We start from the raw sequence: 12,500 nt of genomic DNA, 5'->3' as shown, positions 1-12,500 counted from the left end.
GTTTGTCCGTCCAGAATATAGATGCAATGCTGGTGTTGGAGGCCTGTGGCAGCCTGGTCCTCTACACTGGCATTACCCGGGTAAGGAGAACTCATACAGGCGCCTTTACAGGATGGCTTTGCACACGTGCCATTTATTTATAATTGTTTTGTTTGTCCCGCAAGGTGAGCACAGTGTTTGTGCCCGGCCTCCTGTCGTCCACCTTCAGTCTGACCAACCACCGGGCCAGCCTTTACATGCCGCTAGAGCACGTTAGCACGCCAACTGATGCAAGCAGCAGGCGCCTGCAAAGACTGGACGAGGTGGGCTATAAATATGATTGCTCTCAGCGCAATTATGTATAATTTTGTACAGCATAATAGGAAAAGCAACCGTGTCTTGTATTTTTTTTCTGTGAGTTTGTTTGTATATTTTTACACATGTCTCATTTTGCTGTCTGTACATGTGCTGAAGTCAGTTTTGCACAGTCTGAAAGGCAATGTCTCGCTAATTGGTCATAGTAAAAACTGAATTCTCTTCCCGTTTTATGATTATTCCTTCATGCTGCTCACAACCATCCTCATTGATTATATGTGTAATTGTGGGTCATTCTTGACATTAATTAATTAATTCTAACAATATTCCACAGGCTGCGATGCCATCGCCAGTGTCAGAACTTCGTAGTGCATACATGAAACACCAGGAAGGGTCTTTTTTGGACGATTACACCTTCCAGCAGGCCACGCCATACATCCATGCCTTGCGGGACCCCGTCTGCAACCGCGTGACTCTGGTATGTTTGCTTAACCCTTTAGAGTGCAGGCTAGTTTTAGGTACTACATTTTAACAGTTTATTAACACGTCAGGCTTAAAAGCACCAACGCATATAAAATATGAGAATGGAAAATTATGGTTTTGTTAAGTAAAAATGCTGACATTTGTAATGAACCCTTTTATAAAACTTAGAATGCAAATTTGTGTTCAAATTTTGCAATAAGAATAATTATTTATCTTCAAAGCTAGGCAAGGCCTAGTTATAATTTACAAGCTCCTTTTTTTCTCTATTTTCTCGTTGTGGGGCATTCACTTTCCGCTGTTGCCATTTCTAATATAAAGTAGCGTACAGTGCTAACATATCTGTCAGTAGACTCGCTATGGAAGCGCTAAAAACTACCGGTACAACAAAAGTGGCGGGAAGAAGATGCTGTAGAAGTGGAGGCACATAAATAAGACCGCCCACAAAACGGTGCATCCTGAATCGACAGTCAGAAAGTGGCTTGTAGATGGTCCTGTAAAACATAATCGATGCAACATTACATATTATGTAGACCACAAGGAAGTATTTTAAAGGCCTACTGAAACCCACTACTACCGACCACGCAGTCTGATAGTTTATATATCAATGATGAAATCTTAACATTATAACACATGCCAATACGGCCGGGTTAACTTATAAAGTGACATTTTAAATTTGCCGCTAAACTTCCGGTTCGAAACGCCTCTGAGGATGACGTATGCGCGTGACGTAGACCGGGGAACACGGGTATGCCTTCCACATTGAAGCCAATACGAAAAAGCTCTGTTTTCATTTCATAATTCCACAGTATTCTGGACATCTGTGTTCGTGAATCTGTTTCAATCATGTTCATTGCATTATGGAGAAGGAAGCTAAGCAAGCAAAGAAGAAAGTTGTCGGTGCGAAATGGACGTATTTTTCGAACGTAGTCAGCCACAACAGTACACAGCCGGCGCTTCTTTGTTTACATTCCCGAAAGATGCAGTCAAGATGGAAGAACTCGGATAACAGAGACTCTAACCAGGAGGACTTTTGACTTCGATACACAGACGCCTGTAGAGAACTGGGACAACACAGACTCTCTCCAGGATTACTTTGATTTGGATGACAAAGACGCAGACGTGCTACTGTGAGTATGCAGCTTTGGCTTCTAAACATTTGATCGCTTGACCGTATGTACGCAACTTTTTTTTGCGTATGTACGTAGCTTTTTTTAAAATATATAAGCTTTATGAACCTTGGGTTAGGTGAACGGTCTTTTGGGCTGAGTGATTGTGTGTGTTGATCAGGTGTTTGAATTGTATTGGCGTGTTCTATGGAGCTAGGAGCTAGCATAGGAGCTAGCATAACACGTACCGTACCGTACGTGCGCGTCACGTACGTAACTTTTTAAAAATATATAAGTTTTATGAACCTTGGGTTAGGTGAACGGTCTTTTGGGCTGAGTGATTGTGTGTGTTGATCAGGTGTTTGAATTGTATTGGCGTGTTCTATGGAGCTAGGAGCTAGCAGAGGAGCTAGGAGCTAGCATAACAAACACGCAGGTGTTTTTATGCAGGATTAATTTGTGGCATATTAAATATAAGCCTGGTTGTGTTGTGGCTAATAGAGTATATATATGTCTTGTGTTTATTTACTGTTTTAGTCATTCCCAGCTGAATATCAGGTCACCCCCGGCTCTCACAGCATCTTCCCTATCTGAATAGCTTCAACTCCCCACTAGTCCTTCACTTGCACTTTACTCATCCACAAATCTTTCATCCTCGCTCAAATTAATGGGGAAATTGTCGCTTTCTCGGTCCGAATCTCTCTCACTTCATGCGGCCATCATTGTAAACAATAGGGAACTTTGCGTATATGTTCAACTGACTACGTCACGCTACTTCCGGTAGGGGCAAGCCTTTTTTTTATCAGATACCAAAAGTTGCAATCTTTATCGTCGTTGTTCTATACTAAATCCTTTCAGCAAAAATATGGCAATATCGCGAAATGATCAAGTATGACACATAGAATAGATCTGCTATCCCCGTTTGAATAAAAAAAATTCATTTCAGTAGGCCTTTAAATATATATCTAAAAAAAATCATAATATGACCCTTTAATGCACCTTATAATCCGGTGCGACTTTTGGATGAAAATTAACCTGAATAGACTCGCTCATCGGCAGTGTGCCTAAAAAATGTGGTGCGCCTTATAGTCCAAAAAATATGGAAAATGTATTAATAACATCATGGACAGTAAATAGTCAGGCCTGTGTTGCCTTTCAAAGCCGCGGTGTGCCTCTTTGCCTCATTTTGCCACTTGACGACACGGCTGTCTTGCCTTTAACCAGCTTCCTCTGCAACCAAATGGCTGTTAAGGCTTAATTGACTGACAATTAGCTTTTTCTCCAGCAATAGAAAGATGACGTAATGCCTTCCATCATTGTCATAGTTTATTTTTTATTTTTTTATTTTTTTTACGTGACAGATTTTCTCCATTTAAAGACGTGTAGGCAGTTTGAAGCTTACACTTTCGGCTCAAGTTGAAAGAGAGCATCATCATGCTTCGCCTGCTTTTTCTATGTCTCTCCTCTCATGAGAGTTAAACAAATTGTGTTGATAGTTAGCAATTTTTGCTTCTTTTAGCCATCTAATAAGAATCTTGAGTCCTTTTTCTGTGTATATTTGCAGTTCATGTTTTTTAATATCCCTGAGCAGGAGCCACACAAACATAGAGGGCCCTGTTTTGCCATTTTCTGACAGGTTACTCCAAATATGTCTGCAAGCTGCTGCCTCTGTTCATTGATCTGCCGGACGTCTCCTCGGTGCAGCAATCTGGAGGCTCATTGTTCGTCAGTCCAGCACGCTGCTCTCTTCATTACGGGCCGCTCCTTTATTTCCTCATCATGGATTCTGTCGGAAGAGAATGAATGAGGCGGGGTGTGAATTGAGCAGTCCACAACACTGAAAAGAATGTTATCCAATACATTTAGGTTATTATATTGAGGTCAACATCGTTTTGACTGCTCTTTTTAGAATGAATCACAGCACTGTAAAAGTGTCTCAAATGTTTTAATGTGTTTATATTTGCTTTTTTCCCCATGTACTCCTTTTAGGTTTAGTGATTTTAAAGTCATTGAAATGATTTTTTTCGTATGAATTTATCTTTCTGTCTCTCACTGTAGGAGCTAAGCAATGGAACCATGCTGAGAATCTCCATCCCTGACATTGCTACCTCAGAACTAGGTAGGTTTTGCATATTGTCAGCTGTCTTTTGGCTGCAGGAACTCGATAGGTTTTGGACAGCAGATACTGCTAATAGCACAACCAGTCATTTAGCAAGCAAGGAAATAGATTTGTTAGAAGATGTGAAGATGGTGCTGCACACTGGACCCTGTGAGAGACAAAAAGCACTGGCTGCTTGTTGAGAAGAGACGCGCTTTCATGTAGGTTTCCAAAAAGACATTAGATTTGTCGCTAGTTGCTTTTTTTATAAAATAATTAAAAGGAGTTTGAATACCTGCTGAATATAGTGACAAAGTTGCTAAGTTGGTAATACTGATCTCATCTTCTTCTCTGGCAGACCATGTGCTTTTGAGGTGTGTTAAGAAGCATTGTTACAATGTATACTTTTTGAGTTTAAAAGTGAGGGGATTGGGGACGTGGAAGTGGAAAAAGGCAACTTTTCTCATGCAGGGCAAATGCCAAATATCGGCACCATTAATCGATCGATCTCTAGTGGAGGGCCCATAACGCCAGTAGTACATGGAAAAACCTCATTTAAATAAAGTGGTCTACACCACTTTTCAATCGCACACGCAACCTTCGTAGATCACACATAACATGACCGTTAATTGTACCGGTACACGCTAGCGCGGTGTATTTAAAAAGTTAAAGCACCAATGATTGTCACACACACACTAGGTGTGGTGAAATTTGTCCTCTGCATTTGACTCATCCCCTTGTTCACCCCCTACCTTAACAGATCAGGCCCATCATGTTTTAATAATAAACTCCTTCTGATTATTTCAGTGTGCGGCAAAGTTCTAAGCGGTCACGTCAGCGCTTGCACACCACCACAGTGTATTCGTAATTACAAGTCAGTGTAGTGTCCAAGAACATAATTCTTAATTAAATAAAAGGAAATAAAAACGTAAGCCACTGACATGTGTGTAAACCAGACACACAACAGACGTCATATGGAGGAAGACATCATTTCCCCAAGAGCTGTGACTAATATACTCTATGCATGTTGCTATATTCCTAACCAGCTAATTCAACGGCTACTTTTTTATTGTCATTTGCTCAGATACATACAGACACACGCACACACACTCACCACGTACACACACACAGACACACACACACACACACACACACACACACACTACTTGGGTGAGTCAGAACATCCTGAAAATTAGGTTTGAGACCTCCCCTACATTTTTAGTCTGTGACGTATAGACTTAATGCATTGAGGATACCATTACAAGGCCGACACGTGCACTGATAAACATTAAAACAGATCATCCGTGATTCCTATGAGATATCACCTGGTAAGAAACCTTTATCAATTCATCACACCAATTTTCCTTTTGCTTTTATATACAGTATTTCCACACATAACTGCATAGTGGAAACCAATAATTGCAAAAATAAGATGATAACCTGCAACCTGTGTGTTCCTGTTCCGCTCATAAAGAGAAATGTGGTGTAATGCAGCGCACAAGCAATGTGCCTTTTCCGGCCCTGCAAATGTAATGTACATAGACTAACAGCTGCTATTACAGGATCTCTCGTACATGCACCTCATAATCTATCGCTACTGATTCAGCTCTGCTTGGAGCCAATTTACCCCCCTTGATGCACTTGCAAACAATGTTCCCTCTAATTTTTCATGTGTGTGAGCAAACGCAAAAACTCCCTGAGCATTCAGTGGAGCCCATGTGAGCAACATCAGACGTGCACACTGTGGCTACACCAGCAGCACACCTGTCCCAAACCTGACTAAATAACAAGTTAAATCTCCATCCATCCATCCATTTTCTACCGCTTGTCCCTTTCGGGTTCACGGGGGGTGCTGGAGCCTATCTCAGCTGCATTCGGGCGGAAGGCGGGGTACACCCTGCACAAGTCCCCACCTCATCGCAGGGCCAACACAGATAGACAGACAACATTCTCTTATTTTTATTATCAAATGACAGCAGTCATTTCCATGAGATTATTTTCTAAAATAAGTGTTTAGGCCCACTTACAATGACAATAACAAAAAATATTGTTTTTCATGAACTGTGTACTTGTATTGTTTGTCTGGGTGGAGGTCCTGCTTTGGAAATAATTTGTACCCCTTTCAGACATTGCATTTAGTTCCCATTAAAACATTCACATGTTGCACAATGAGATGTAAGCAGGGGATCATGTGTACATTCCTGCAACTTCCTGTTTGTAAAAAATATATTTTTATTAGTCTTTATTTAATATACTAACAGCATTTCATGATTAATATTTATAAATTAAGATTCCTAATAAATGCCACTAGAATAAGCACACATTTGATTGGTAAATCGTAGTGTAACGACCTGGAATGACACTTTATGTGTGGTGTTGGAGTTGGCCGACTTTTTGTGTGGCTGTAAACGCATCACTGGCTAAGTGCCATATGTGCATGTGTTGGCGCAAGTGAGAAAGAGCGAGCGGCTGCTGTTGATATAACAAAGTTGGTTTTGGTCTGGTTTGTACTGCAGAAATTTACCAGTTTTGCTAGATATAATTTTTTTTACTAATGTTTTGGTGATGTTTTTATGGCCGACAATAAAGAGTTTTGCTCAGTAAAGTGATCGATGGAATTCATGTCCTCAAAGCGTCTCGACAGACGTTACAATATTTGAACAATGATGACGAAAACTGTTTTCTCTGTCGTGTCCGTGACGTGTTGAAAATTGTTATGCGCTTATTTTTTTATTTGATTTTGTGCGTGGCATAGATTTGCTGTGCGCAGAGGACGCTTGAGCAGTGCGCAATTGCACAGTCGCGCACCTTAGAGGGAATATTGCTTGCAGACTTTTTGCATTAAATCTACATTTTGTTATATATTTTTCTTGTTGCTGTAGAACTTTGGTTTTCATCTGACTTTTTGCCCATTATTTAGCAATTAGTCTTGCAGACGAGGCTTCAGCCTTACCCTAATGAAATGGCATTTACCTGCTCTGGCGGCTGACCTTTTCAACTCCATATGTCCAATTGAGATATTCTGGTGATGGTCAAAGTGATTGCTTAAAATTCATTACCGTTGTGGTGGTTCTTGGTTGTTTACTTTCCTTTCGTTCTCTGCATTTATTGCTTTTGTGAGAAAAATCTACAAAATATGAAGTGGTACGTTTCTTGTAGAAGTGAATGAAAGATTATTTCCTCTGTTTGATAGTGGAGTTTTAAAAGAGGCATAATGCATTTTTTCTACTTTCAATAAATCATTTCCACGTTAATGTCATCCAGAATAAATAATGAAAGCTTTTTCCTGTTTCCGTTATACAGTGGTACCTCGGGATATGAGGTCCTGTTCCTCGAAAAACTTGTATTGCGAAACCTTATAAAATTTAAATCCATTTATCCTGCCCAGCACCACAATTTTAACATGTAACATGCCTTTTAAAAGGTAAAACAAACATTTGGACAACACATATTGTATGAAAAACAATACAATATAATGTACTTAATAACTACAGTAGTTTTATGAGGTAATGTAATAATAATGTATAGCATTTACCTTACAGAGTGGACTTCTACGGTATCTCCTTCGAGCTGCTTCTCCATAATATCATGGATAAATGTCTGCCGTTTAGATATTATTTTAACATCCTTGGCTGGCGTTTTTGACTCATTCTACTTCAGTATGGTGCAGTACTGTCAGTGCTCAAACTGCTTCGCCTACTTTGCAAATTATTTCTTTTTTTAAATAAATGAGTATTCTCAGCTCTTCCTTTACACTCACTTTCTTTCTTTCCCATACTTGGAAAAACCTTTGTCGATCTGTAGCTATTAGGGATGTAATTGTATTGTGAATATTGCGGTTTCAAAATGCTAGCAATAATGCCATGGTATGTGATTGTATCAAACGAGTACTGCCGTCAGTGTCATTTTTTTCTGGCGATATGAAATGGGCCGGTCTGAGAAGCAAACTACATCTCCCATGATCTCTTGCGCAGAGCAGAGACCCTCCTGTAAAGTTCAAATCAGAAGTATGGACACGTTTGGGTTTTCTCTATAAAACGATAGAGGAGGAAACACAATGTTGGAGTCTCTTGTCGGTCTGATGAATAAGCAGACAAGCAGTTTTTTTTCCTTTAGCATAAATCCTCAAGTGGGAGCACCAACGTGCAAAAAAATACACTGCACACCGCGACGCCTACAACAAGGAATACGAGTAATAGGTCACTTGATGAACCGGTACCTGGAAAATATCCTTTATGTGCAACCAAGAAGCCAGTGAGGCCAAACATAAATTTTTTGAGGTATTTACATACTAAAAGTTAAATTGTCAATGTAACACCAGAGAGTCAGCATTTTCCTAATGAACACAAAAGTGTCAACTGCAGAGGACAATGCTTCTCAGGAAGTTAAAAGTTGAAAGACACTAAACTAAACATTATTGTTTTACCCTTGGTAAACTGGATGTTTACATTGTCACTTTAAAGAAGCTCAACCTAAGTTACTTGAACCACTTTATTTGTATAAATATGATTAGAACATGTGTTTATCCTTAACCTTCCTGCCACTTAATTTGACACACTATGGCATTTTTACAAAGACTTCATTTATTTTTTTGACAATACAATGATAAAAGAATAATATTGTTCCGTGGCCTTAATACTGTGACAATATCGTACTGTGAGATTTTGATATTGTTGCATCACTACTAGCTATAACCTAATGCGAGCGAGTGAAAACAGATGTTTTGGTCGGATCCCACGAGTGTCACTGTGGGAGTCGCTAGTGCAACTTGTGGTTGGAAGGACCCAAACCCCTATTTTTGCCCGTTTGAGCGGAATATTTTCCTTCCTTTTGGCAGAATAGAACACCTTAGAAATCACTACCTTTGGCATTTGTTCTGCTCGAAGAGATACACACAATAAGCTCACCCTGATTGTTGTCTATGTACACAGACCAATATGTTATTCTGTATATCATTTTATATTCTTCTCTCTAGTTTAATCGTGTCATGAAGTACCAGGTGCGGGAGAGAAAGTGGAGAAGAATCTGTGTGTGCTCGGCACACACCAGCAAGTTTACTTACATTTTCGAGCCCCGCCAAGGCAGAGCAGGCAAGATGGACAAAAGCATGAGAGGCGAGCAACCATTTTAGAGATTGCTCCGAACTTTAGACAGATGGTTCTCTCTCCAGCACTGGTATCACAATAATCTGTACTTACGGTACTCCTTTTTTGTATAGAAAAAAATGTTAATCTTCAATTTTAATCACCTCCTAATTTAGACAACCTTAGAACTAAAGCATCTGGGAAGACACGTCACTGCTAAAGTGAGGGTCCCAATACCTGCAACCTAAAGTACAAAAATTAGCAGAGTCAGCTTGTATGCCGAAAAACTGCAGCACTTGTATCCCAGAAGTAGCACTCTATCTGTATGTCTGTTTACTTAATGTTTGTATGTGAATGGGAAAACGTACACTACCGTTCAAAAGTTTGGGGTCACCCAAACAATTTTGTGGAATAGCCTTCATTTCTAAAAACAAGAATAGACTGTCGAGTTTCAGATGAAAGTTCTCTTTTTCTGGACATTTTGAGCGTTTAATTGACCCCACAAATGTGATGCTCCAGAAACTCAATCTGCTCAAGGGAAGGTCAGTTTTGTAGCTTCTGTAACTAGCTAAACTGTTTTCAGATGTGTGAACATGATTGCACAAGGGTTTTCTAATCATCAATTAGCCTTCTGAGCCAATGAGCAAACACATTGTACCATTAGAACACTGGAGTGATAGTTGCTGGAAATGGGCCTCTATACACCTATGTAGATATTGCACCAAAAAGCAGACATTTGCAGCTAGAATAGTCATTTACCACATTAGCAATGTATAGAGTGTATTTCTTTAAAGTTAAGACTAGTTTAAAGTTATCTTCATTGAAAAGTACAGTGCTTTTCCTTCAAAAATAAGGACATTTCAATGTGACCCCAAACTTTTGAACGGTAGTGTATGTCTACATTATATGCATATGTGAATGAACAAACCGATGTTTGCATTATGTGTGTATGTAAAGGGACTTGTTCTTCCCCCTTTTCTCTTTCTTCAATTTCTTAGTGAGGAAATGTCTTCAGGCGATCCGTTTCATCCTGCCCAAGGAAGCTGCCATGAAGGTTTCTGGACACTTTTTGATCACTCAAAACCAGATCGTTACTGGTTGTTGCATTGAAAACAACATTTTAAAACCATGACATTATTCAGATACTTTCATGTCTAAAAGCAGTATTTGTCATGCTGTAGGTTTTGGTCAAATGGTACACCATCTGCAACGCTCCCGGTGGCATCAGCGCCCACGCAGAGTGGAACCTGTTCGTCACGTGCTTCCTCACGCTGATGGGTTACAACACGGAGCGCCTCACCTGGACGCGAAACGTAAGTCGTCCGCCACGTTTTGTCTATTTCAAACAGAAAGGAGATCATTTCGAAGTTTAAATCAGTAACTCCCACTCACTTTACTCCCTCCCCTTCTTCAGCTGCAATTTGAAGTGCCGCTCTCGCCGGTGATCGCAGCCAAAAAAGCTCGTCCCTGTGATGCGGGCTCTGATGAGGTGTGTGGCTGACAAATATACTGCTTTGTACTCTTTTTTTATTACAAAACTTGAAGGGAAATATTCTCTAGATCTGTGGTGTTCAATGTGATTCATAGCTGATGGGGCACTGGCATTCTTCTTGTGCTCTAATCAATGCTAATACAGTTTTTAAGAAAAAGAAGAAAATAATTATCTTTAGGCTTATTTTTCTCCAGGAAGCTCTGTTACTTAGTGAAAGTCCTCCTTACTTACTTTTAGTTCTAAAAGTTTCTTTTTTGCACTTCCTGGGCACCATAGCTGTGCCTCATTGTAGAAAGACAGCAACCTGTCAGCCCACTCCCCCTGCCTCTTCATGGTGAGGAAGGGAATCGCGTGCCTCATTGTATGACTGACCTCCAGTTTATTGTCTGCTTAACAAGAATAATGATGCCATCAAAAATACATTGCACATACTGTACTGTAAAATGTCATGGTATGCAGTCACCAAGAACAATTCCTAGTTTGTGAACCCGTTGTCAAAACAATGACAATAAAAGTGATTCTGATTCTGATTCAACGCTCCTGCAAACATTACTTTGGCGGCAGACTTACAACCAAAAACGACAATGCATCATATTCTACATAGTGTACTTAGTGCAATGCACTTAAAAGGTGAGATCACTTATGCACTAAGCAAAGAGGAGAGAGAGAGAGAGAGCCTATATAAGGTCTGTGCCCTGTATTTGATCAGGAAGTGTGAAAAATTATTGAATTAAAAAAAAAAAATTGGTTATATACGAAAAATAAATTTTATAACACAGTTCAGTGGACATGTATTAATATTTATCTTCAATATTTATATAAAAAATGCCATCATGAAAAAGGCTTTGTCTCACGTGACTCTTCTGGCATCACGGCAATGCCTTGGTAATGGTGTAGAGTCAGTCCTTTCTATTTATTACGAGGGGGTGTTAATCTTGTAACAACTTACGATTTAACTTGATTTGAATCGATTGGATTCTGAATTGATTCTGGATTCAAACTGTTAGTCACAATATATTATTTGTTGTTTGGGGGCAGTATGGCGTAGTGGGTAGAGCGTCCGTGCCAGAAACCTGAGGGTTGCAGGTTTGCTCCCCGCCTCTTGACATCCAAAATCGCTGCCGTTGTGTCCTTGGGCAGGACACTTCACCCTTGCCCCCGGTGCCGCTCACACTGGTGAATGAATGATGAATGAATGATAGGTGGTGGTCGGAGGGGCTGTAGGCGCAAACTGGCAGCCTCGCTTCCGTCAGTCTACCCCAGGGCAGCTGTGGCTACAAATGTAGCTTACCACCACCAGGTGTGAATGAATGATGGGTTCCCACTTCTCTGTGAGCGCTTTGAGTATCTAATAATAGAAAAGCGCAATATAAAATCTAATCCATTATTATTATTTATTATTGTTACATAAATGATAATAAAACCATTTCAAAACCATGACATTATTCAGATACTTTCATGTTTAAAAGCAGTATTTGTCATGTTGTAGGTTTTGGTCAAATGGTACACCATCTGCAACGGGTTGCAAGTTATGGCAACAAATAAGCCTGGAGATGGTAAAAAAAAATGTATTTGAAAATTTACAATAGATTCAGAGTTGTAATAGATAAGAATGGCAGTTCGATTTTTTTCTGGCACCCCAATTACAAAATTAACATTTTGATAAAATAATTACTATAGACTACAGACACATTTGTTTGCGCACTTTAGCATATATTAACATTGGGGAAGGATGCTTCTGTGAATGTTGATTTTTGCATTAAAGGGGAACATTATTGTCAAATGTCAATCAGCTAGGGGCTCAGACTGTGCTCTGCTGTCTGTTCTCTGCGTTTGTGTGTTTGAGTGACACATGAGTCACACAAAACCCAACCCTGCTGCTGACCCGATGCTATTTGTCTAGCATGTTTTTGCCTCAGGGATGTTCAAATCGTTCCAACGCA

The 12,500-nt window shown here is 39.9% G+C and overlaps 1 protein-coding gene across 3 annotated transcripts in view; it reads left to right on the top strand.

The window, feature by feature from the left end:
• The window catches only part of anapc1 (anaphase promoting complex subunit 1), a 67,976-nt gene that overhangs the window by 17,184 nt on the left and 38,292 nt on the right, over positions 1-12,500 (top strand). For all 3 annotated transcript variants that reach the window (XR_009827371.1, XM_062059563.1, XM_062059562.1), the window contains exons 14-20: positions 15-80; positions 165-302; positions 629-772; positions 3,942-4,002; positions 10,064-10,119; positions 10,247-10,378; positions 10,480-10,554. Coding sequence is in view for 2 of the 3 variants with exons in the window: in XM_062059563.1 (XP_061915547.1) it covers positions 15-80; positions 165-302; positions 629-772; positions 3,942-4,002; positions 10,064-10,119; positions 10,247-10,378; positions 10,480-10,554 (672 nt within the window). In the remaining variant the exon portion in view is untranslated. The remainder of the gene's footprint in view (positions 1-14; positions 81-164; positions 303-628; positions 773-3,941; positions 4,003-10,063; positions 10,120-10,246; positions 10,379-10,479; positions 10,555-12,500) is intronic.

Source organism: Entelurus aequoreus, linkage group LG09 (assembly GCF_033978785.1).
Source record: "Entelurus aequoreus isolate RoL-2023_Sb linkage group LG09, RoL_Eaeq_v1.1, whole genome shotgun sequence".
Taxonomy (NCBI): domain Eukaryota; kingdom Metazoa; phylum Chordata; class Actinopteri; order Syngnathiformes; family Syngnathidae; genus Entelurus; species Entelurus aequoreus.
Note: the sequence above shows the minus strand (reverse complement) of the source record. Positions and strands in the feature narration are given on the sequence as shown.